Source organism: Triturus cristatus, chromosome 10 (genome assembly GCF_964204655.1).
Source record: "Triturus cristatus chromosome 10, aTriCri1.1, whole genome shotgun sequence".
NCBI lineage: Eukaryota > Metazoa > Chordata > Amphibia > Caudata > Salamandridae > Triturus > Triturus cristatus.
Window position 1 is genome coordinate 1,061,210,458 of NC_140593.1, and position 27,398 is coordinate 1,061,237,855.

Genomic DNA, 27,398 nt, shown 5'->3' on the forward strand with positions numbered 1-27,398 from the left:
ACATACAATCAAATAAATAGTTTACACAAGATTATTACAGTAGCGCACAAACTCTAAACTTGCTTTTCTTAGCCACCCCTCTCCAACAGCACACTCTCACCCCCTTAAACCTGACACAGACAAAAATGGAGCCACTTAAGGTATTGCTGCAGAGCAAATCAAACATTCACCTCCAGTCAAGAGATTTGGGTTAAATCCATCATTCTTTTGCTCACCATGCCACCCCAGTTTAGACCCGACCATATGCAAATCAGTCTTGACCCTGTGCCTCATGGGAACAGTCCAGCCCGAACTGCCAAGCCATGTCTTCCCTGGACTGGAAACAAGCATCCTGGGCCCGGTTTCGGGGCATCATCCCTCATCAGCCATGCTAGCTTGAATCCAGGTCCAGACTCAGTACTGGGGTGAATGTATGACATCGTTCTGCATTCTGTCCATCAGTTGTTCTGTTTACATTTGTCACCCCGAGTGAGACGGGTATGCCCAGATGTGAGTCCCGTGCTCTCCATGCCACTGGAGTCAAGCTATCCTGGCTAATATGGGGTGAAATCCCGAAACCGGTCCTAGAATGCTTGTTTCCAGTCCAGGGAGGACCTGGCCTGGCAATTTGGTCTGGACTGTTCCGATTGGGCGCAGGGTCAAGACTGATTTGCATATGGCTGTGTTCAAACTGGAATGGCACGGGGAGAAAAAAACCGATGGCCATAGACCCAGATCTCTGTACTGGGGTGAATGTATGACATTGTTCTGCATTCTGTTTATCAATTGTTCTTTTGACGCTTATCAAATTTAAAGGCACAACCATCAAATATCTCTATATTCCTTTGTCTTTTCTGTTTTTCATCAGAAAGATAACTCTGTATAAGTCAGATATGCACATTTAATTTACGTTGTGCACCCAACCTGAATTGTGACCTCAAGAGTTGAAATTTTGAGACACAGGGATACCACAGGAGAAGTTGACCCAACCGAATCCAAGACAGACAAATATAGAAACAAAACGCCTGCTAACCTTGCTGTTCAAATACCTTTAACTCGTGTCAATTTAGTGAGCAAAAGAGAAACGCAAAGCAATTTACTTGTCAACTATAACCCTTTGGAACTGCAGAGCACTGCTCATGGACTGCTGAGTGCTTCAGTTCTCGAGAACTTCAATTTGTTAAACGATAGAACTTACGGCTGTATTACAGCACTACTTGTAACTTTTAAAATGCTTGTCATGGAGCCGATCTGATGGAAACAGATTAAAAACAATCATGTAAGACTCCTGCATAAGGCCAGATCATCATCCCATTAGAAATGCGCGCAAGCGGTGGCAGGGTTTTCATTTCCAAGATGCATGAGCTCTTGTCACACCATGACATCTTTCCTGTAATGCGAATTTTCAGGGTGATATGAAATATGATGGATAGATCACAGGCTGCAAAGAGAATATAGAACAGCAACCTGTCACTAAATCTGAAATTTGTGACAACCACTTTGAAGTGTATTGCATGAGGTGAACCGCGCACTTATTTTAGGAATCAAGCGCGTTTTAAGTAGAAAAGCCGCCAACACTCAAACATTATATACTACTCTCTCCTGAATCCAGCTGACGTTACACGAATTCAAATTTGTGCTTCGGGAATTGATCTGTAGGCAAATAGGGCACGGTAAGCTTATTTAATTAGAACCACAATTCAAATCACAGATCATATTATCGAATCAAAAGTGCCATGCATGATCAAGATTTTCTCATTAAAAGAGTTATTTTTTGTTATACGGCAAAATAATCTGCTTCGTATTTTATGAATCCAGCAGCTGCATGTAGGTTTTGGACATTGGGCTATATGTGTCATGTAGAAAAAAAATAAGTTCTAGTAGATCATAAAAACTATAAAATAAAAACAGCCACTACGAGCTACCCATCAATAGAAACAATATACCTATAGAATTTTATTTTATACCAACAAAAAAAACCTTCACCTAGGATGCTGTTTTGAAGTGGGCAACCTTGACAACAATCTAACTGCAGCCTCCGGGGCTGTAGGTTCAGGTTTTATTGACCAAATTACTAGACCATCACTTCTACATTTATATTGGTTCAACAACAAATTTCACAGTTTACAATACAGCACACTCATTACTTTCAGCATCAATAACTGAGATAAAAAAAGGGCACACGTTCGTGCACACTACTCCTCCGAGGATGCAAAGTTTGATTATTACGGAAATGGTGGGCAGAAAGCGTGCTTGTTTGGTTTGGTGTAAATCCGTTCCATAGGTTTTGAGATATAAGCTCCTAAAAAAAGGTACCAGGTGGGATTGAAAGGGTTAACACTTGCATGTATCTGTGACGGTTCAAATAGCGAAAATAACAATCGATGGACAGAATGCAGAACAATGTCATCCATTCACCCCAGTAAAGAAATCTGGACCTAAATCCATTGTTTTTTGATCCCCATGCCATTCCAGTTTGAACCCAGCCATATGCAAATCAGTCTTGACCCTGCGCCCAATGGGAACAGTCCAGCCTGAACTGCCAGGCAAGGTCCTCCCAGCACTGGAAACAAGCATCCTAGGACCGGTTTGGCTGGTTTCACCCCTCATAAGCCAGGATAGCTTGACCCCAGTGGCATGGAGAGCATGGGACAAACGTCTGAGCATTCCCGTCCAATTCGGAGCGACAAATGCAAAAACAACAATTGATGGACAGAATGCAGAACAATGTCATACATTCACCTAAGTATAGAGACCTGGGCCTTAACCCATCGTCTTTTTGCTCCCCATGCCATTCCAGTTTGAACCCAGCCATATGCAAATCAGTCTTGACCCTGCGCCCAATGGGAACAGTCCAGCCCGAACTGCCAGGCCAGGTACTCCCTGGACTGGAAACAAGCATCCTAGGACCGGTTTCGGGGTTTCACCCCTCATCAGCCAAGAAACCTTGACCCCAGTGGCATGGAGAGCACGGGACCCACGTCTGGGCATACCCATCCCACTCAGGGTGACAAATGCAAAAACAACAATTGATGGACAGAATGCAGAACAATGTCATACATTCACCCCAGTACAGAGATCTGGCTCTAAATCCATCGTCCTTTTGCTCCCCATGCCATTCCAGTTTGAACCCAGCCATATGCACACATCAGTCTTAACTGGGGTGGCATGGTGAGCAAAAGAACGATGGATTTTACCCAGATCTATTGACTGGGGGTGAATGTTTGATTTGCTCTGCATTCCTTCCAACATCTGTGTGTCTTTTGGTTTCAAATAGCGAACGAACCATGATTTGCTACTCCAGTCAATAACAATTTAAATGTTTTAACAAATGTCCAATATATGGCTGGAGAACGGCTCTGAAAATGTTTTTTCTGCCATCTTGGAAATTGTGAATCTATTCCAAGTTGCGATTTATTGCTATGGAAAAAAATAATCCAAAGCCATGGAGGGGCCATCCTGGGAGGTGTTTGACCACAGTGGGCTGCCGAGGAATACACAGAAGCGTGGAAAACTTGAATCCCACACCAGGAAAAGACACTTATAAGCTGGAGTGCAATTCACAAATCAAAAAGCGATCCAATGAGAAGCTGTTTTAGATGCGTGATTCAATTCCATTTAGTGAATGATTGGCAAGTCTTATGATTTGCGACAGAGAAAAAAAATCCATTGTCAAGGGAAGATATTATAATGAGTGTCTGTCACCAGGGTGCAGTTAGTAGGGACCTAAAGGTGTGGGAAACACAAGGCTGCAGGTACAACCCCAGCAGTGCATGGCTGCAGGCTGTAAGCAACATGCGTTGACTGATGGAAGGCAGTGGAGCACAGGGCCTGACCTCAGACCAGGACCGATATTTAACTCCTACTGCACACGGCCAAAGGTGATGCACAGTAGGGGTTGGAAAACAATTGTGATATTAATTTAAAATGAACACAAGCAGAAAATCATTTACAGAAAACAGAGTTTATCATTCTGGCTCAAAAGAGGAAGACAACTGAAATTCAACAGTTAAAGTTCCTGCACATCAATTAGTTGGCTGCACCGTGTCCATAGTTACGATCGCTCCGCTAGGTGTTCTGCTTGCAATGCAAAGTGCTGCCTGCTGGTTGGACAGAGAGGCACATAGGATGCCCAACATGCATTTATTCTTCCTTCCTGTACCCTTTTTTAAGAAACGCCATTCTACTGAAAGAGCAGTAGCGATTAGTCTTATAATGATCTTTATCCAAGATGGTCGCCTCTCCAGTGTTTGGTTCTTGAAATTCCCAATCCAAGATGGTGTTAACCATGTTTTATGATGTTGTTTCTTGTTTAGATCGTATATAAAGAAGATTTTTGCCAGAGAAAGTTGGATCACAATACATTCATTCTGTTCTTTTCCATTGCCTTCATTTCCCTTTTGTCTCTGAAGTTTTGCTGTATTTTTCTTCAGAAGGATTCCTTTTAGATTCTTCTTCTGGAATACCATATACTGAGCTCTTTCTCAACCATGAATGAAGGTGTTTTGGTTTCTTGCTCTTTAACCTCTGCATTAACTATGCAATTTAAACAAGAATTGTCATTATTACCAAGTATTTTTTGCTCTTTTTCGGCTTTTTCTTCTTGCCTGGGACCCTCTTAAGGAGGCACTGGGCAACTTTTACATGTATATTAAGTGCAGGGCGCCCATGGCTACTTGGAGGAGTCGCCCTGGCAATCAGGAACTAGCGAGACCTCCACTGAGAACAGATCTTAGCATTTGTCTTCTAACAACCATTTCCCAAAAACTTTGAGTAAAAATCAATTATTCCTTATAGGCTCTTAATATCAGTCCTAAGGCGTGCTTTTAGTGTGGGATCTACCAATTTTTCTCTTCGTATTATACCATATTCATCAGTGGAATAACCCAAATGTGTCATACCTTTGATCTTCAACTTTCACTTCTGTGCTTTGATGTTATCTTTATTACAAAGTAAACCCTTTTCTCTATAGGTCAACGCCCAAATGCTACTGACATACAAAGAAGCAGAATAACAATAATTAAACATTTCAAGCTCCAGGATTCTACATTGTGGTTATTCAGTGCAACGACATACAACAGCGGCACTACTGCATCAAGGTGTTACTTCAATACAACTGTGACGCGATTTCGAATGTTCCCGAAGATGTCACCTGATGTCTATGACATCAGATTAGACGCAGGGTACTGAGCGAGCTACAGTGCTCGCTATGAAAGGAACATTTCATTGGCTTTTAGGTCTCGCCTGACCCAGCGCATGCGCTGGTCTGGCGAGACTTATTGAGAGGGCTCCAAAAAGTGCTACCAGGCCAGCCAAGAGCTACAGTGCATGTGCGCGGGCGCGCGCGCCGCGCTTTGCCGCGCTTTGCCGCAATTACTTTCACTTTCGCGGCCTCACGGCCGCTTTGACGTTTGATCGTGATCGCGATCACCTTAACTTCCGCGGCCACACGGCCGCTTTGCTTGGCCAATAGGTCTCGCTTTTGGGACCTTATAAGTATTTAGTTATGCAACTGTTGCATGGCTAAACACTTATAAGGTCCCAAAGGCAAGACCTATTGGCTATGCCAATGCTTGTTATGGTTTGCAACTAAATCATACTGTCTATTTAATTGAAGGTTTTGGACTTTATTTTCTTTGAGTTTTCGTTTTTATGATTTTTGGCTAACTACTCTTCATAGTAGAGAACCATAACTTCTCTTAAGGAAAGATTTTTTGGCACTTGAATTTTGAGGTTTTGTTTTGGGAAACTGCTTAGCAAGCTTCCCATACCCTGAGATCATTACATCGCACCGGAGCAAACCCTTTTTGAGGAGTTAAAACATGGGGTCAGAGTTTTTTGCTTGCACACATGGCGCAAGTTGGCCAGTGGAAATACTTTACACTATACCTTCATCAGTTCTAGTTCCGCTGAACCACAGTATTATCAAAACCAAGCAATGTGTCAGAGTACAATTCTAGTTGAGTTACTTAGTTATACCATCTTCACACAACATTGATTAGACCAAGGTGTGGCCCCTGTGACTTGCAAAGCATAATGAATGAAGGTGTTAAGGTGGCCTGGAGATTTAAGTCCATGCAAGGGGCATCACTGATATCCATTTTAAGATAACCCTTGATGAGACAACCCTTTGTTAGGAAAGGCTGGGGGCTGGTTTAGAAATTCCCTTTGGGGGTTATCCTACCTATCTGAACTCACTCATCTTGAATCCTGTGGCACCGATGAAGAAAATGATGAGAACTCCCCCACCACCCTTTTTCCAAGAATCCCTCTCATGATTTGGGACCACAGAGTGAAGCTAGTCACTGGTCTAGATTCTCAGACAAGAGGAAGCTCATAGCCAACTATAAAGGCATGTATTCTGATCAAGTCTGAAATCTACATGAGAGTACGCAACTGTGATCTTTGTGAAAGACAGGAAGGAAGTTTTGATTCAGGCTGTAGAGAATCCCCAGAAACTGTTCCTGTGTTGAGTTAGTTAAACAGGACAATGATTTGTAAAATACTCCATATGGAAAAACTGTTTTTTGTAGGAAAACTTTAGGAGGGCCCAGGAGATATCATAGCTCCTACCAGAGAAAACCATGACCTGAAATTAGATCCTGCAATCACTGTACAGGTTTGTGAAGCTTTCCTTCGATATATCACATCAGCACTGACCGCTCAACCTGTACGTGCACCTGGAGAATACACAAAGAGCAAACCGACTGATGAGGTAGCAGCAGCATCCGATGGTCTTGCTTTATCCATCACCCACTGAAATGCAACTTCTCCCATATGGGGCGTTTGTGGTCAAGAGTTCTCTCTTCTCTTGAGCAAGGTCCCACTCAATATATCAGAATCAACATAATTAGGGTCAGGCACAGTCCTCAGCCTCATCCAGATGGCCTATGTACTTGCTCCGTACTGAAGACCAAGTCTAAGATAATAATTCTTCCCACACACAGCAACCATTTCTATTCTTTTACACTCCCCTGTTGATTGGCCTCACTTGAGCTCTTCAAATGACTAATCCCTAAGTCATTTTTCTGTGACTTTATCTTCTCCTGTGGGATAGCAATATCCATACTAACTACAACGGCAACAGATTGCCACCCAACTCCTGACTGCGACACAAACAAGAGTTGGTCTCCAAGCTGGAATTTTAACTGGTAGGCCCAACAGAGGTTTTTGTGCACACGATTTGAAGCAGATAAAACCAAGTACAAATCGTACTTGCCAACACTGCAGAATTCAATATTGCGCAACCTTAACAAGAGAAAGCAGACGCAATTGGCACATAGTCCTATATTTAGTGGTCTGAAATTCTGACTTGCTGTAGTTGTGAACCCACTAAATACTACACCTCATGGTATGGCAAACTGCTGGTGCTGTTTTGAAGTACCAGATTTGTGCAAGAAAGAGTCTGCACCCTTTGTATTTCATATTTTTATATTTTGACACATGCATTCCATTTTTAGTGTTGAATTTTCGCTCTCTAAGGTGTATAGTTTTTGAATGACTGCCTCTAACCGTAGTTATATCTCAGAAGGAGTTACCCTTTGTATTCGGTCAGGCTACCAAAAGGTGAGCCGGAGCGTACATACCCTTTGAGGAGAAGTTTGTTTGTGTCTGTTAGGAAACCTTGAGCAAGTTGCTGCTGCTTGTCAGCCAACTTGGTGGATTTCCTACACCGACAATATAACTGTATCAGTGACCCCAAGTAAAGAGAAGGTGGTGCTCCCTTGAAGTTACCATAATTGTAGAGGGGTAAACTCATCCAGTGTACTGCTTTACAAAATCGTGTTCTGTGTTTCTGAATTAGTTCTTTATCAACTTCCCTACATAGGATTTTTTTATTACTTGATTAATATTGGAGAAAAACACAGCACTGCTATAAATGCAAATGTGTCAACACAGGAAGTCTCCTTGTAAATCTAGAAGCATTTCACTTAAATACTACCTACAAAACAGACCTAGCATATTAATTAAGATTAACTGCTGTAAAATACACTTCTCTTCCATACAATATATATATATACGAGGAATTAAACTGCAAACCAAGGTAAAGAAACTGGAATTATACACAGAATTGCAGGGTTGGCGAGTACACAACAGCAAAGTCCAACTGCAAGGTGAAGGTTACATTTATCAGCGAGCCACATAAACTTCTTTAAAAAGGTCACCTTAATTGATTCAGCAATTTACATGTGAAAAGTGACGCTTCTGCACAGCTGCAGGACTATTTCTGAACACCCACCTTTCAAAACAAAAAGGTCAGTCTGGCTTATAGCAAGATGGGAAACAACATGCAAATCGAGTAATGTAAATTTCAGCTTGCCAACAAGAGCTGGAGAGGTCAAATATACACGAGCTAAAGTGCTCGTCTTTGTATTACATACAATGAGAAGAGTGTTTGCGGAGGCGTCTGGGAAGCGAGAAGGAAAGATAGCATAAGAAGACATGAACTAAAAATCACTGAACAGAAGGAGATTTTTTAGTCAACACTATAGACAGCTATTTTACTTCTGTGTTAATAAACTCACACTTCGAAATAACTTTTCCTCGCAGGCCTTAAATTTGTAATTGATTTACGGACCGTCTTCGAAGAGAATCCTCTCCAGGTGCTCCCAATTTTCGGCAGATACAGTCATATATGTGCCCAGGATCACACAATTTGGCCAACTGTTAAAAACTGTAATTTTAGTCGGAATTTCATTTGTACCACAACCAGAAAACTCGATTAAAAGTGTGTATCAACACCAGGCCAACGTAGGTCAAAATGACCAGCTTAAAATGGGCTGAGATTTCTTTTAAATTAAAAATAGCATTCGACTTCCAAAAACCTGTCAATGTTATAGGTAAGTAAGTGGCGTAACTGAATAATCCATGCTCTTCTAGGGGTCTCAAAGTACTCTAAAGTGGCAGAAGGGCCACACGATGTCATTGTTTAAAACACTTGAAAGTGAATAAATAAAAAGGCTAAGGCATAAGTAGGTACATGAATATATTTGTTCTAATTCCACACTGCATGTGGCTCTCATTTGAGGGATGAAGGCGTGTTCATAGGTAACTTGCAAAAACTAACAATAAATCAATAGGTGAAAGATGATCAACGAATTCTCTGTGCTAGGACCAATCCTGTATATTTTCGTAAGTATTTATCTTGAGTTTATTAGCCAATGGTGGTCATGCCCAAACAAAATGCTGTTATGGTAGGTTGCACAAAGAAGGTTGCTCTGTAAAGGCACAGGCACTGAATGATTCCGAGCTATGGAGCTAATGCAGCAATCTAAAAAAAAAAAAAAGCCAAGGCAACGAAAAATGTCAGAAACAATTGTAGGATCCATTATTCTTAACTACAATTTATTTTCTACGAGCATTTAACTTCAATTGCAGAGGCTAGGTGAAACCCTTTCCTTTTTTCTTCATCTGCCTACTTTAATACAAATTAGACTTTTCCAAACTGAAATTCATTGATCATTGGTTAGTAGCCGATTTAAGGTTAGGGATAATGGCTTCCTATATAGAATGGAATAACTGAGAAAAAGTACCCAGAGGATGGAGGTGAAATACTTTAAGCACCGTGTGTGGAATGCTGACATCGGAAATCTCAGATTGCTGATATTAACTGCTGCTCGCCTGCATTCAGAGCTCAGAAAAAGTCTGACTCAGTGACACGGAGTAGATGGAGATGGACTGGCTTCTTTACCAGCCTCTAGAGCAGAGATCCTCAAACTTTTTTTACTCTGAGCCCCCCCTAAGCAAAATGTTTTGAGGTCAGGCCCCCCTCCAAAACTTTATGACAAGGATTGGGGGAGCGGGAGGGACATGGCCGCGTGCAGGGGGCGGGGCTTAAGAGATGATTTCAGGAATACTTTTTCTATAGCTTATGAACCGCACCAAATATGAGAATTATAAAACAGCAAATGCATCAAACAAAAACAGATATCCCAAACAAACTGCTCCCCATAATTGGGGTGTTGTGAGCCCCTCACACTCTTTGACCCCAATGTAACTATACCTGCACCACTAATTATAACTGCAGTCCTGAGTAGCAGGCTATCTCCTCTGCATCTTTTACCTCTTCCCCACCATGATGGATCACCTCGGCCCTAATGCTTGAAAGGACAAAAAGCTCTGAAGCCCCTTTTTTTTAAAGTTAGACAGTCAATTGTGAGGCAGTGGGCCCCTCAAATCCCTGGCCCCAGTCCTGCTGCATCTGCTCCTTAATGATAACCAGCAGTGGTCACTTACACACTGAACAGCAGTAGCAGCTTCACTAATGAATGTCCTTTTAAAAAAAAACAAATTGCCCCCTTCTTTGGGGTATCTCTCTGAAGAAGCTGTCTCTGGCCATTTGTAAACATAAAAATGAGTCCGCACACAGTGCTCCCTATTCTGAGACTTCTGTTTGACAATATCTATGAATCTCGCTCCTTTCCTCTGTCTTCTGTACCATCACAGTGAGGCCCCAGGGATCAAGAGGATTAAGGCTCTTCATCTGAATGCAACCCTGCTGGCCTTCTACCTGCCATCCCATGGACTCAGCTTTCACAATGCCCCTAAATGGTTAATACTGACTTTGAGGTGCCTCTGCCTGAAAGCGAAGGGTGTGGAGGTAGTGCAGAAAGTTAAAAAAGAAACCAGCCTTCTTACCAGACATTAATTGATGGAGTCACTTAAAGCCAGGGCCACTGGAATTATGAGTTTCTGCAGCAGCAGCGTTTTCCACATAATTATCAGTTTACTGCATTTGCTACATAATCTGCAGATTTCAACAAAAAAACTTGATTCTAGCTCAAACGGAACGAACGTTACTTAAAGCGTGACAAAGTGTTCCGGAGCAGTGGTAGGCCCTTTGCAAAGATTGACTGGTAATCTTGTAGTTGCTTACTGCTGTATTTGGGTGTTAAACTGGTACTAATGAGGTGAAATATTTCCCCTGACATCGTTACCGTGAGCTAACATGACAAAATAATGAAGTAATGCTAAACACAAAATGTGGCGCATTGTGCCGCATAATTTATCTTTTCTTGCTGCATAATTTAGTCAAACCTGACGCATAATGTTGTCCTCTTCTGCTGAATAATTCCAGTGGATCTGCTTAAAGCTTCATGGTGGAAAAGATCAATTTGTTTTGAGATGTAATGTTAAGGTGTTATCAGCTGAGATCTAGAATAGTGGAGACACCTACACAAATGTCTGCATTAGATACAGTTTGATTACTGATTACTAACAAATATATTTTGTTAGAACTTGTTTTATCTCAATCACTGCATCATTTTGCAGCAGCCTAGCTTAGACTATGTAAATACTGTTTTAAAAATAATGACTTACATATTCACAGTGCTTTCTACCACAGGCTGAGACCTCATAGCACTATAAACAGGGCCATTGAAATTATGTGGCAGGAGACGGCCAAATTATGCAGCATGGTTGACTAAATTCTGCAGCAAGCAAAGTCAAATTATGCTGCATATTTTGTGATAGCATTGCTGCACTATTTTGCTATTTTTGAACTTGTTAACACTGTCCTGGCCTGTATTGCCCCTCATAAGTACCATATTAACACCCACATATAGCAATAAGCAACAGAAAGGTTACCAGTCAACCTTTAGAAAGGGCCTTACACTGTGAGGTAACATGTGTTGCTGCATTTTTTGTAACTTTTGAACCGTTTGAGCTAGAAACAAGTTTTTTTAAATCTGCAAATTATGCAGCAGACGATGGATTATGTGGCAAATGTGAGAAAAACATAACTATGCCCTGTGAGTGCAGGGGAGCGTGAAAGTGAAGGGTGAGAATGAGGAGTGATTTGTCTGAATGCAGGGTACATTCCCAGACACTTGAAGTAAATCAGCATGTTATTGACGGGGCGTAGGGTTTCAGATATAAGTTAAACTATTGTTATTATAGCATTAATCAGGGATCGAGGGTGAAGGAAATAAATATTGTGCTGATCCTGCAACAAACTTCCACTCTTATGATTAGGATTGCCAGCTCATTATTTTGTCGTTGCAGACTGTACAAAAATAAACAGTCACCTTAAGCCCTATTTTCAGTACTTATCTGTGCGTACTTCGAAAAGCAAATATAAAGCACTTTTAAATGTGTTCCAGGGCTGCCTGAATGATTCATGACTGAAAATAAAAGGAACAGACAGAAATTCACATTACAAATTAATACATACTTTTTTTTTAAGACCCTATTTAGTGTCAAAACAAGGTCTTCGCAGGCTCTTTAAACATACATGGCTGGCATTTTTTCTATTGCCAACCATTTTTTATATTCCTTTACATGAGTACAGCACTAAATTTAAAATACAAATGTAAGAAATAGGCAGAGTCGGGGCCCAGGGGGTACTGGAAAAAGAAAAAAAACTAAGCCTTGGTAACCAGTTTCCAAAGGTACGCAAATGGTCTTTAAAGACCTGTGAAAAACTCGGGCATGCCGGAGTCTTAATAAGACTCCAGACACTGCCCAGCCGAGCCCCCAGCAGCACACTCACTGACCTCTGGCCCACGGCACTCTGAGGGCTTTGGAGTAAATGACGACAGCCTGGAAATGCAGGAAATAAACATTGCTGTACTTCCAGGCGTCTTCATTTACATGTGCTTGCAGAGGCCTTTGCGCCCCCCCCCCTCCCGGGAACCCATCCACGCCCCCCCAGGGGGGCGCGCCCCACAGTTTGAAGACTTGTGCTCTAAAGGGTAAATTTGAAGGTATGGGTGCTAAAAGCTTTATTGTCAACATGCTTCTAGACAGTACCAGTTGTTAATTACCTTCCACTCCATTTGCAAGCTCACCTTGAGCACATTCCCGTAATTGTGGGGCATGCAATATACAGGAGTCACTACCTTCTCCACAGGGCATTAACTGTTGTTAACTGCATTTAATTATCTGTCGCCCAATTATATATGTGTGCCAAATGAGAGGGGGTACTAGTGGCAAGGGCAATTAACTGCTGAAGCAGAACTACTTGGGGGCAACAGGGCAATTACTATTCCAGCAACCCAATCCCAACTATCAGAAATGGAGTAATCGAAGGGGGGGGTTGTGGCCAATCGCCAAGAGAACTGGCCACTTCCTAAGGCGGCTCCGTCCGAGTGCTCCCGTTCGCACTAAAATCCGACTTTCACAGATCCGGCAGCTGGTATCACTACGTACCGGAAACGACAGGAGCACAACTAGAATCGAATGAGCTGATTTCCAGCTGAATCCGACCAGTGGCTCCAGAGATCGGGCCGCTGACGTACTTTGTGAGGGGAAGGGCCTCCTGCCTTGCAACTCGGACCCAGCCTGGCCGTTACCCGCGATCTCGATACGGCAGCCCCGCGATGCTCCTGTCTCCATGTGATATGCCAAAGGTGCTGACAATTGGCTTGGAGCCCGGAAGAATCGCCTTGGAGTCGGCGCTCATCACAGGGGCGGTGTGTGAAGTGACTCCGTGACGGCGCGAGCGTGGGGACACCGTGGACTGATTGACTACCTCCGGCCGCTTGCTCAGACTATCGGAGCGGAAGAGAGCGGGCCGCAATCTACCGAGAACTGTCGGAGACAAAGTTCCGCTGCAGACTTGTACTGGACCCAACCCGTCGCCGGCAAGAAGAACCGGCCGGTGTGGCGCGACTCCCCCCTCTGGGCTCCCTAATCCCTGCACAACGGTCGCCCTGCTGGCTCCAGCCCAGGTCAGTGACTGTCTGCCGGTTTTGAGGAGCCCATGGCCATACATAGGGAGCAGTGAGAGAGTCTGATTCTCCTTGTGGGACCAGTGGGAGGAACGGCATACGTTGCGGACATCTTGGGATTCGTGTGAACTGTGGTTGCACGCTACAGAGGGGTGCTGAGCCCTGTTGCTTTAATGGTCCTGTGGAGCGACTGGCTACCTTGGTTACACGCCGGGATAGGCATATAGCCTGCGGGGGTGGTGGCACCCCCCCAGAAGACGTGGCATAATCTGTTCCTGGAGCCCGCATTGATGTGGTTCGAGTGGCGACTCCAGCAGGTCCTCACTTGCGCAGGACGCCCTTGGTCTCCCTTCCCGGGGGTTCACGCTGACGGAGCCGGCTGCGCAATGGCGGGGGGGGAGGGGGGAGGTCGCGTCTCCAGAGCAGCAGTCCAGGCCAAACTGACCAAATATGCGTGGGATGGTGGCCCCGGCGCAAACCCGAAGGAGGGACCGGTCTCACAAGATACGCTACAGACTGGTGGGAAAAAGAAAGAACCGACTCTGCAGGACATTCTTGAAGCCATTACGACCGAGCGCACCTCACTGGAATCACGCATTGACACTGTGTCTTCGGAGGTCTCCCTTATTCGGGCGGGCATGCACTCGATGAACTTGCACCTAAAGGATGTTGAGATCAAAACGAGTTCCCTGGTTGAAGATATCTCTGAACTGCAGCGCAGGATGGATAACATGAAGGCTCACACTGCAAAATTGGAGGGCCAGCTGGATGACTACAAGGGGCGCTCTCAGCAAAACAATGTTCGTATATTGGGGGTGCCGAAAAGGGCGGAGGGGCCATCGGCTGACCTCTTTGTGGAGGATTTGATCACCACACATCTTAAGCCGACAGGTCTCCAACTTCTTTGCCGTTGAAAGGGCACATCGAGTGCCGGGTGGCCGGGCCGAAGCCCAGGGCCCCCCGGCGGCCCTTGCTATCCAGGATGTTCAACTTCCGGGACAGAGACGTCATCCTGCAGTGTGCCCGGTCTATGCCACTGGTGGAATATCAAAACAGCTCTATCACCTTTTTCCCGGACTTCAGTCTCAAGGTGCAACGACAACGATGCAGCTTCCTGGATGTGAAGAAGGCGCTTTGTGAAAAGGAGTTGAAATTTGCCATGCTCTTCCCCGCCAAGCTGAGGATGGAATCGGAGGGGAAGACTTGGTTCTTTACTACCCCTGCGGAGGCCTGGGACTGGCTGGACGCATGACGCACGGCAGACCGGAAGGACAACCGGCTCCAGCAGTCACCCCGCCTGAGGAGCAGGAAGCAGCGACGGGAGGGTCCGATTAACTGGTCTGTATGTCTAGTCACTTGGGGGTGGTGGGCCTCTTCTCCAATTGAGGGATAGACTGGGGTGTCGGCTTCCTCTTAGTGCTGTGGACCTTGCAATCGATCTGTGATGGGGGTCTTTTTTGGGGACTTTTGAACAATAGACTTGACGTGACTTTCCATGATTCCCAGATTCTTCTGTTGCGGGTTCATGACATCTTAGGAGGTTTGATGGCTGCTTCTGGGATTATCTTAGTCTGTAATGTGTAGGTACCAGTTGCTCATTGTTTCCGTGACGGGTGCTCGGTTGGACACACGCACCCACAAGTTTCTGAGGGGTGGGCGATAGGTACTCTGCTAGTTTGGGTGGGCGGGAGGTTATGACACCGCCAAGCAGGGAGGCAGGGAGGGGGGTTTTGGGGGCTGTTTTCCGGGGTGGGGTGGGAGGGATTGTTTTATTTTGTATTGTAGTTTTCTTGTTTTACAGGCATGGCACATTTGATTAGCCTCAGACAAAGGCAAATGTTGGTTCCTTTTCTTTGGTCTACTCGTTGGATTTTGGTCCATGGTGTGTGGGAAAGTCTCCCCCTGGCGGCCTTTCTGGATGGTCCTCTCCAGAACTATATGTACCTCTGAGACGGAGTAATGGGCACGATGACTAGGCAGGTGCTGAAGCTGCTGTCTTGGAATGTCAACGGGCTGGGCGATAAAATCAAGAGGGCTGTGGTTCTCCAATTCCTAAAGCGGCACTCTCCTGACGTTGTATTGCTACAGGAGACCCACCTGCTTGGGAATGCATGCAAGGCCTTGTCCCGATGGGGCTTCCGCTTAGTAGCCATTCAGCGTTTGGCTCTGGCTCCCGTGGTGTGGGCATACTGGTTCAGAACTCGTTTCCCCTAACTGTTGATTCGGTCCGCACTGACAATCTGGGTAGATTTGTGGCCATCTCCGGGACCTGGGAGGGATGTACACTCAATCTTGTACCGGTCCATATACCACCAGGCCTGCACACTCAAGCCTTCGCTGATCTCGACGATCTTATTCTCGGTTTACCAGACGACCGATTATTGATTGGGGGCGACTTTAACTCCATTGTCTCTGACTCCCTTGATCGCTGGCCCCGGAGGGACCTGCCGCCTTCCCGCAAGCGGATCCATAGCTTTCTGAGAGCAATGGGCCTTGTGGATGTTTGGAGGGGCTTGCACCCGACCGATCTCCAATACACTTATCTTTTGGGGCCTCATCGTAGTATGTCCCAGATAGACTACGTGTTGACACTTGTGCACCAGTTTTACACTGTCAAAGACATACAACACCTGGCTAGAGGGATCGCTGACCATTCACCCATTCAGTGTCGTCGGGAGGTGGGCGAGCCCGCCGTTGGCCGGGTGGCGCCAATCAATTCCTGGTACCTCATGAATCCCTCCATTAGAGACAGGGTCCTGAGCGAGGGTTCAATTGACTTTTCGACGATACTCTGGGAAGCCTATAAGGCCGTTATACGGGGGTGGTCTTGGCACAGATCGCCAGTCAGCGTAAGGATAGGGCTGCCGACCTGGTGCGTCTAGAGGGAGAAATACTTAGAAAACGTTGTTCGAACACAATAATCTGCGGAAGCGCGCCAGAAACTCTGCGTTAAAATCAAGGAGTTCTCCGACCTAGCTACGGAGGCGGCCAAGACACACTACCGGGCTACGCTCAGGAGAATTTATGACGTGGGCGACAAGGCAGGCAAATTACTGGCCTGGTTGGATCGCAGGGACAGGGCTCAGCGCGTGGTGGTAGAGCTTGAAACAGACTCACATTCCCAGCTGACTACACCACAAGAAATTGCAGACGCAGTTGGCCAATATTATCAGGCGCTTTACACGTCCCGCACGACATATACCGAGGAGGAAGCTGCATCTCTCCTACGTGATATCTCGATGCCTCTCCTCACTGATGAAGAATGCACAGATCTCGATCTTGATATTACTGTGGCGAAGGTTGAAAAAGCCATACACGACCTACGTGGGGGAAATGCGTCGGGCCCCAATGGTATCCCCATAGAATTGTTCATACTCACGGCGAGAACAACTGCGCCCTTTCTTGCCAAAATGTACAGAGAACGCAAGAAGGGGGTTATCCTTCCTGAGGATCAGCGACTGGCAAGTATTGTTGTCATTCATAAAGCGGGCAAGCCAGCCAACAAATGTTCGTCTTATAGACCCATCTCACTGCTTAATTGTGAAGTGAAAATCCTGGCGAAGGTTCTGGCCACTCGCTTGCTCAGGGTCTTAACCCGCACTGGTCTATCTGGACCAATCGGGGTCTATGCCTGCGAGAAATACATCCCTCAACCTGCGCAGGCACCACGGAGTTCTGGGCCGGGTCGACACAATCAGAGAAGATGCAGTCGTGGTGTCCCATGGATGCTGCATCAGCTTTTGACACCATCGAGTGGCCCTATTTGTTTGTCGTACTCCGCAAATTGGGGTTTGGGTCTGAATTTACCGATTGGGTGCGGCTTCTGTACTGCCAACCGCTAGCTCAAGTGGTTGTCAACATTAGGAAATCCCGCGTTTTTGTTCTCGGCAGAGGCACCAGACAGGGCTGCCCTTTGTCACCGCTTCTCTTTGCTCTGGCCCTGGAGCCTTTGGCGATGTGGGTCCATCAAGATCCCGCCATTAGAAGCCTTAGGTGGACATCAGGCTGGGAGGACCGCATTTCGCTGTGACATTCAGATTTATTTGGCCTCCTCTGCGTCATCCCTTAATGTGGTCTTGGACATATTCTGCGTGTTTGGTAGGTTTGCAGGATATACGATAATCTGGTCGAAGTCAGTGCTCTATGTCCTGTATGGTGAGCGGCCCTCACTCCCCCGGGGTTGTCAACTGGCTGATGGCTTCAAATACTTGGGAATTTGGGTCTCCAAATATTTATCTAGATTTTATGACACTAATCTTCTGCCACCTCTGGTGCGTCTCAGATCGGACGTTCAACATTGTCAGTCACTCCCGTTAACTCTGTTGGGGCGCGCAGCCCTGTTTAAGATGATGTCCCTACCTAGACTTCTATATGCACTACAGAATACCCCAATCACAGTCGCCGCCAGGTACTTTAGAGACCTTGAGAGCGTTGTCTGTGATCTACTGTGGGAGGGAAAACCAACCTGTATCGCAACACACAAACTTACGCTGGGATGGTTTGATGGGGGTATTGGGCTCCCAGATATCAAAAAGTATTACTGGGCCTCGCAACTCGCAGCAATTAATCAATGCACGTATAGACCACAGGATAACCCTGCCTTTCGAATTGATAGGTGGCTCCTCCCGGGGGCGGCTTCGAGGGTGCGCTATACGCATGATCTTTGAGGCCTGTCTTGACCAGTCCGACCAGTGAATATATGGAGGGTAGCCACCAGAAGCCTGGGCTGGGAGGGCAGACTCACACAAGCCACGCCACTCTGGCACTGTGAAAAATTAGGTAGATTGATACGTTCGAAGGGCTTCGATAGGTGGGACCTTATAGGCATTTCCAGGCTGGGTGACTTAGGGAAATCGGGGGAGGTAGTTCCCTTTACCCAACTGCAGCAAGAGTAAGAACTAGCTCAGTCCGAATATTTTAGATATCTTCAAATCAGGCATGCCCTGCTCGCGGTTCTCCCTAAGGGTAGCGCTCTTCCTGAATCATCCCCGCTTGAAGACAGGATACTCGACGGCGCCCTACCGGAAGGCCATTTCTCATATTAACAGAAAGCTCATCAACAATATGACGGATCCTCTGACCCGCCTAAGAGCTAAATGGGATCACGATGTTGCGAGTCTAGATGACGAGGAGTGGCGGGCAGCGGTGGCTACCCCTTGTGAGGTGGCCATCTCCTCCCGGCTCAGCTTGCTCCAATTAAAACTTCTTCACAGATCCTATTTATCAGGGTTCTTGCTGGTTAACATGGGTTACACCTTGGATGGTGGCTGTGTACGACAATGTGGGCAGGAAGGCACATTTATTCACACCCTCTGGGAATGTGCAGTGATCCAGAGATACTGGGAGCGGGTTGCACGCCGAATGGAGGAAGCACTGGGGCAACAGATCCACTGTAATTTTAAGTTAGCATTGTTGAATATTTGGGACCCCACGGACTTGAATTCCAGGGAGCGAATATGGGTCACACTTGGGCTTATGGTCGCAAAAATAAATATTGCACGGTTATGGAGGGCTCCGAATCCACCAAAAATAGTAGATTGGGCCAATGATATGGACTGGTGTATGGTGACAGAAATATCCATCTATGAAGCCAGGGGGTGCCCAAATAAATGGACGCAAATATGGGGACAGTGGAATGTTCACAGGGGGGAGATTTGTGAACCACCGAGAGTCAGGGAGAACATCATAGAGGAGAATTGACACTACACAATGAATATTGTCAACCAAATGTTGAGATGTGTGCACCACAAGGAACCATAAAATGTATAACCTATAATGACAACTTGTTTCCCATTACCTTACCAATGTAATATGCCTTTCTTTTCAATAAAAAATAGTTATAAAAAAACAAAAAAAACAAAAAAGAAAAAGAAATGGAGTAATCGGTTTGGGAAAGGGGGCACCCCCACCAACATAATAAATTAATTATAGTTAGAAAACACAGCTCTGAGAGAATCTTTGCTCAACCTCTAGTAGCTATGGCATAAGCAGTAGCCAAACCCCAGTTAAGTGCATGCGAAATTCAAGCAGTACCAACATTTTCAAAGTATAGAAGAACACAATAATATTCACAAACAAATTTAGAAAAATAGAAAAAGATTTAAGAGCAAAAAGACACCAAGAACATCAAAATAGGTTAAGGGGAACCAGGGATATGGGTTTTTAAAGTTTTAAAGGCACAAAGCACCTTAAAAATGTCAAGGTCTATGGAGAAATAATTTTGCGATGGACCAAGGCCTTCCTGCAATTTCAGGCCGACCGTGGTGGAGCGGATTTTGGCTACACTAAGCGGGTTGCCCCGGTCACAGGTTTTACCTTCAGCCTTAATCTCCAATTGCTGTGAAACTGCTTCTGGACAATATTGCAGACCCTACATCCTCATGAAAGACTTATGGGCACTGGGTCCTTCGCTCTAGCTAGGTCTTCTGCAGGGTTTATTCATCGTCAGTCAGTTGGGTCTCTTAAAGCCAGAGGTTTTTCTACTTTTTGTGTCCCTGAAGCGGGTAGACACAAGGCCAACAGCTTTACCCTTAAAGAGCAATTCCAGTTTCTGGGTTCCAGCAGGATTCAGGAGTTTTTGTGCGAGTCCTAGTCAGGAGCCAGCAGTCACATTCTTCTTCCAGAAGGGTCTTTTTCTTAAGATGGAGTCTTCCCAGGTCCAGGAATGTTCCGAGGAGGAGGTGCTGGATTTATCAGGTGCACTCATCAGTGTCTGAAGGAATTTTACCACCCAATTCAAACAATTTTCTCCTCCCCCCCATTGCAGCACTTCCTCTTTATCTTACTGTGAAGGTAGCTAGGAGCCCCTATTTCATGAAAGTGGAGCCAGAATGCCACTGGCCAGGCATGTCTTCAGCTTCCTGGCCACTCTACTACCTGACAGGGTCAAAACTGTTTTTCGTTCAACTATGGCTGGAGTATTACTGTCGAGGAGGGTCTTGGGGATGAACTAAACATTCCCTCTAGGTCATCTTTTTATCAAAAGGTACTCGAAAGCTGCCTTTTGTTCTGATAACTGTTCTGGTCCATTACTAGCTGTTTAATCCTGCTATACTGTCAGAAGTTAACACCCATTGGCCTTTCCTGGTCCCAGAGGCAAGCTATTGTTTTTGGTGCCAGTCTCCTTAAATATCCCTGCCAAAGATGTGTTTCTGCTCTGGAGGTGTAAAGAATGTCAGAACTGGTTTAAGCAATTTCTGGCTTAGACAGCCAAAGTTAATTTTACAGAGTTCATTTTCTGCTCAAGTTATCACACATCTGATCTCACAATTAACTCAGAGTTTAAAAACTAAGCAGGAAATAACTTTGAAGCATCTTATAGCCATTTCCTAAGTAGAGATGGAAAATAAATATTTGAATCTCACCTAAGCCTACTGGAGAAAAGTCAAGCCAGGCCTACAGAATAAAATAGCTTTTAGCTTTTATTTCCCTGAAAGGGAACACTATCTCAGTATGTGGTGTGCCCTATTTTTATATATTAGCACCTTGTACTGTGGGTTTACAAGGCACATTTTAAGAGTGACTTATGAATGTATAAAAATAGCCTTTTTCAACATGGCAAAGGCAGTTTTAAGTCTTATAAGTTACCTCAGTGCATTTAAACTGCAGCCTAGTCATAGTACAGTGGTGCCGCAAGCAAAAATGTTTTTGTCAAATATGATGGTGGTGTATACTGTAGCCCACATATAACATGCACTTTAAGCACCATTTGCAATGGACAAATAGGGCAGTTGAACAGGCCAAACAGGGAGTACAATGCGTAGCACAGGCACTTTACAACATGTTATGATGAATAGGTCCAGGGGCCGGGATGTAGATATGATGAAGGTTTATTGATCTTAGTTCTTAGAATGGTCTCCTATTAAGTTCTGTAGTTAGCCCCAACAGGGGCAGCTTCCCTGCTGCTCAGCCCATACTCCAGCTGGCACTCTCTGTCTCACAGGCACCCTAGCATTCCATTCATCACCATGCACACCAACATTCCATACAGAACTTTCATACTGGCTGAGCAGCAAGGACATAGCAACAGGGAAGATAGATGCAACGTACCACACCAGATATAACACAACGGTTTAGAAGTGATAAAGTGAACAGAGTCCTAAACTGGGGCGGCTCCTCCGTTGGAACGGAGGGGCGTCACCCCACTTACAATTCCTCCCCAAAGCCCCAGGGCTGTAAAATAAAATGGTAATTTATTATTACCATTTTATTCTTCAACCCCTGTCCCGAGCTAAGTGTCAGGACGGGGGCGGGGCCAATGCTGAGTGACAGCAGCAGGGAGGAAGGTGTGCTGGTCAATGCACGGTTTAAAGTGCGCATGTCTTTTTGGTCAGCCATCCTACAAAGGCCAGCCACACATGCGCACTTTAAACCTCTCTACCCAGCTGTTTTAAGACAGCTGGGTTGAGAATAAGTGCAGGCCTCCAGAGCGCTGTGGTGCACCGAGTGAGGCCACTCCCACCAATCCTGGTGATGCTCACATGGTGCATGTGAGCAGTTCCGGGATTGGGCAAGGGAGTTCCAGCATCCGGTTCCAGTAAAGAAGAGGTCGGAAACGAGGGAGACATGTCAGGTAAGTTTTATTTTTATAACATTTTCAAGTTGCAGCTATCACCAACTGTGTAAAAATATATATGTTAAGAGTTACTTGCATAACATACAGTTTGTAGGCTTCAAAGAAGTGCACACACAATGTCACACTCACCCTGAGACAAATGTCCAGGTATATGATTCACAAACCGCATTCGCCCCCGATCACTATCACACTTTGCCTATACCCACTAAACATTGCAGTCGAAACATACTGAACCACCAACATGCACTATTTTACAAATGGATAGCTTTGGGGGCATCCATTTTAAAACTTCTGAAGACCCTTTAGTTATGTACACAATTACATTATAAATAAAACATTGAGACGGATTCCAAGTTGAACTGTGAATAAATGAGGGCTTACTGGATAAATAGGTTCCTATATGCAAGAGAGGTAAACAAGCACTGGAGGCACAAAAGGGATGTATGGAAGAAACAAACTGTGTTTAAGAGCGAGCCTGATTTAACACTTCCCTGCCAGTGCACGCATTAAAAGGCTTCTTAAAAACGTGCATGGCCAATGCTGCAAGTAACCCTCTACAGCAGTTGCTCCTGACATGTAGAAAGGCTCAGTGCTCGCCCAGGCGTTCAGCGCATGCAAATCACATGAACAAATCAGCAGTAACTGAGATTACCTTCAAAGAGGTTTTCTATTTACCTGCAGCACTCAATCAACATTTTTTCAGTTCCTCTTCATAGAAGCAGCGTGATCCAGCGCCTTGAGTAACACCTTAAGGCAATCATGTAGCCAACAATACTTTGCCTTCTGAGACTCAGTTTTGATGTTCACATTACTAATACAGGCCCAATTATTTAAAAATCAGTGCAATGCAGTACAGTAACCATCTTTGCATGATACAATTCAGAAAGAATAAAAAAAGACCTTTTTAAAACTAAAATAATATAGGCATATGAATCCCAGCATGCAAGAAGCTACAGCCACTATAGAAAAGGCCAGACCTGGCAGAAGGTGCCATAAATAAAATTGTAGAGGGTAAAGGATGAGATGCTTGAAACAAAGACAGTCATTGGTAATTAAATGTGGCCACATTCTAGTCCATCATCTTTTCACTCATGATGCCACTTCAGACAGAGACCAACCACATGCATATCAGTTTTGATAGCGCTCCATAAGCTGGAGTCTAGCTGGAACTGCCAGGCCATGTTCCCTCCAGACGGGGATACAAGCATCCCCAGAATTGCCCCGGCCTACTTGGACCAAACGAGAGAGGAGCAGCTTGAGATATATGGATCAGTAAGCACAGGACCATATCTGGACATATCTGTCACATTTAGGGCATCTCACTTAGAAAAACAAAAACATAATAGGTGGAATGCTTGAATTAATGTCAGCCACTGGTATTTACCACTGTCTGAACTCTAATTCAATGTTTTGTGCCACTATAACACTGTAGACCGTGAACAGCCTTATGCTAGTAAGACTTGTTCCTGCTCCAATAGGAACTGTTCAGCCCAGACTACCAGGCCTGGTCGCCTCCTCGCAGTTTCAAAGGATCAAAGCTGATCTCACTGATGAGGTGCGGCAAACCTGAAACCAATGTGGGGTTGCTGGTGTTCCTGGAACATGGCCTGGTACTTCAGGTTGGACTTTCACCACATGAGCAGAACCATGGCTGATTTGCATATGGTTACTCCCTACTTGGAGTGGCATGGTGTACATAGCACCAAAGGACTAGAATGTGGCCCGGGCAATTGACAACAGCTGAGACCTTTGGTCCCCCCCCCCAACAATCTTTTGTTCTTTCGGCATGACAAACCAAGCGAGAAAGGAATAAGGAGACATAAGTCTAGAATACAACGCTGAGTCATTCCAGCCATGGATGAAATGGTGCCCCTTGCCAACTACGTGGGATAGCTACACCTCGTTACATGTGGTCAGGATTCAGTTCACTCCAATAGCATCAGGAAATTTCTTGTTCTGGATTTTCATATTAAAAATGATCGTTGGCAAATGTGTTAGTTGTCCAATTAATTAAATGGAAGCCAATCTGGACAACAATCCCCAGAATACATTAGATTTGCAATGAAAGCCCTACATTGGAAACGTGGGAGAAGATACACTAAAACATTTGTGAGTATGAATAGTAGTAGATTGTTTACTCTTACAAGCCTTTCTGAAACTGTGCGAAACGTCCAACACTATTAGTAAAAGTTCAAAGAAGTCAAAGTTCTTTCTATTTGCACTAGTTACGGTTGAATACCCCCTGAATAGACCATTCTAGGTGACTTGGGGCCACTCACGAAGGCATGTAAAGTAAGTAAAGGAGAAATACTTTATATACTCCAGAAATGCCTGTGTATCCGGGCACTGGGAGCTAAGAAGCGTCAATAGGGCTCTTTCAGGTACGGTATGCCTGACAGTGAAAAAGACTGCAAGCAACATCTACCCAATGAGTCGGTGTAGCTTCCCGGCTATCAACTATCTTCAAAACATGAAATCTTAATTAGGTTTTCAAACCATTAGTAAACTTATACAATCTGTTAGGTATACCAACAGAAATAGATATTCTGATCCTCTTCTCTTTCGTTCTTGCCCTTGTGGCTGTCCTTTTGCACTCACACGTGCAGTTAAACGCAGTTAACTAAATACCTCTTATTTTTATTTATATGTGCTTGTAAGAAATGGCATAATCTGGGACCAGACAGTTAGCCTTACAAACTCATTTTAAGTACAAATCATGGTGCGTTGGTCTGTTATACACTTACATGGTCGTGCACGTGACTCTGTGGCGTTAGAAGTGATGGGTGGCTGGAAAGCCTGAAACCTCTTGCCAAAATACTTAACCTATGACCCGGGTTGATAATGCGTTCCTGGCGCAGATGCCAGGTTTTCCTGCATCATGTGTAATTAATTTGCCCAGCAATGGTCTTCTATTCGCCAGTATGTTGCATTCTGTGACCTGTGTATTGACCTACAAGTCCCAGCATGCAAATTACTATATTCCAAAATGCCAGAACAGGACTGTCTGGACGTGACATAATGACACCCGTGACAGGACAACTTGAGGTTAATAGCATCCATCTGGTAAAGACAAACTGTTAGCAATTTTCAGCAATATAATCAACGAAAGCAGTGCCATTGTTATTAGCAGCAGTCTGTTATATGTTGAGTTGTTTTCTACATTGGGGAGTTTTGAAACCCGCAGCACATGTGAAAAGTTTACAAGCAGGCCTTACCCTGTGCCAGTGTGCTCCACGCGCGGAGCTGCAGCAGCAACAGCAGATATGCCCACCATGCCCGGCAGAAGCAGCGGTTCTTCGCCTTCGTACTCCAACTATTCCCTGCAGCATTCCTGACTTCCCGTGCAGCGTTTCCAGGGATAACCATTTCCAGTGTGCCAGATGCCAGGCTTGCCTGCCTGTGCTTAGCAGTGCCCTTAGCGACACTCCCCGGGTGTCCGATGGTACCCCCTGGGAGCCAGGCACTGCTACGGTCAGTAATCCCAATGTGCCTGGCAGAGTCCTCGCCAGCACATTCCATGTGGTTGGCAGAGCCTGCAATACGCCCGTCGGTGCCATGGGCAGCACTCTCCACGTGCCCAGCCGGTCCCTGTTTGGCACTCCGTGTGCACGCGACAGGGACATTCGCACATTTTAACAAGTTCCTATCACAGAGAAGGGCAGTCACCTGGGCAGCACGCCCCATGTTCCAGTCGGTGCCCTGAGTGGTTCGACCCTTGAGCCTGGCAGTGTCCTGGGTAGCACCACCCTTGTGCCTGGCAGCGCCCTGAAACGCATTCTCCAAGCATGGGGCAGCGCCACTCTTGTAGCGGGCAGTTGTCTGGCAGGTGGTATCCGGGTTGCCGCTGCCCATGGCGCCCAGCGTTGGAACATCCACAGCCACCTGCTTCCTCACACAATCCGGCTCCCGGTGACTTCTGCTTCCACTGCAGGGGACCCCACGGCAGGACATGTACCCATCACCAACCACAGCCATGAATCCTGGCAGGCAGGTCACAGAAGCAAAGCAAGCAGCGCCAAGATCAGCAGTCCATGTGCTTTATTCTATATCCTGGTCCTCGGACGCAAACTTTCACTCCATCACTTTTCGTGCACAGTGCGAGGCTGGTGCACTTGAATTAACAGCAGAAGAACAGAAACTGAAGAATAATCTCATCCGACTGCCAGATGCCTTTAAAACCACACAAAGTCATCCGTTTAATTCTCCCCACTCGCCTTCCCGCCCGCGGTTTCGCTCTGTCCGTGCGCGGAGAGGGTTTCCCTTCTCTGGACTGGCACCTGTCATGGGACTAACACACACACACGGCTAGTGCCGAGAGCGCCGCGGAATCCCGCCCTCACTTCTAGGGGGAGGGGGTTTCTGCTTATTATTTCACTTGCAATTTGTAAAGCCGACCGTTTCCTCCGGGCGGGACAGTTAGGAGGACGCCAGGGGTACTTTGATGGCTACAGGCAGCTTGGTCCCTGCCTCGGCTTGTTGTGTGCATGTAGCTCCCAAATTGGGGCGGCGCGCAGGGTCTCTCCCCTCCCAGTTTTTGGAAGTTTCCCAACTCGGTTGTTCCAGAGGTTTTTTTGTATTTTCCTTTCCGAGCGAGTGGTCGCGCTGAGGGAGAGCAGTGGTCTGTCTGTGTTTTGAGGTCTGACGCGGCGGCACCTGCTGCCTCCTCACAGCGGCCGCTGGAGGGAGAGACTGGCAGCTTCTCCCGCTCCGAGCCGGCCGGTGCAGGTCCCTCCCTTTCAGCGGAGGGGGGGGGGGGTGCTCCTTCCTCGGGGAGGAGCCCGGGAAGGCGGCTGGGAAACGGGGCTCGCCAGGTGGATGCAAATACACACAACCAACCGACGGCTGATAAACACGGCGACGTTCCTCTTGGGAAATAAAAAAGGCGCCGAGTCATGGGAGCGCAACAGCGCCGTTCCCATTCCCGGGCGTGAAGCTCCTGCAACCGGGCTCCTCGGCGCTGCCCACTGCTGCGAGTGCGACCCTGTCACGAAAAACTCGTTCACCCTCCGAACTCCCTGCAGAAAACACTGCTTCATATAACTTCCATTTTATTATTTTTTCAATGTTGCGAGCCTAGGCACCACTATTCATACATGACTACGAATTTAAATGATAGGCAGGGCAGCTAGCATATTTAATGTCCATATTTGATGAGATCAGAATGTCAAAAACCC

General features: G+C 45.8%; 1 protein-coding gene across 2 annotated transcripts in view; it reads right to left on the reverse strand.

The window, feature by feature from the left end:
• The window catches only part of SDK1 (sidekick cell adhesion molecule 1), a 2,285,003-nt gene extending 2,258,064 nt beyond the window's left edge, over window positions 1-26,939 (reverse strand). The window contains exon 1 of one of the 2 annotated variants that reach the window (XM_085629198.1): window positions 25,440-26,939. In XM_085629198.1, coding sequence (XP_085485324.1) covers window positions 25,440-26,199 — 760 coding nt within the window. In that variant the 5' untranslated portion in view covers window positions 26,200-26,939. The remainder of the gene's footprint in view (window positions 1-25,439) is intronic. The other variant, XM_085629197.1, reaches the window with a different exon arrangement.
• Window positions 26,940-27,398: the final 459 nt, after the last annotated feature.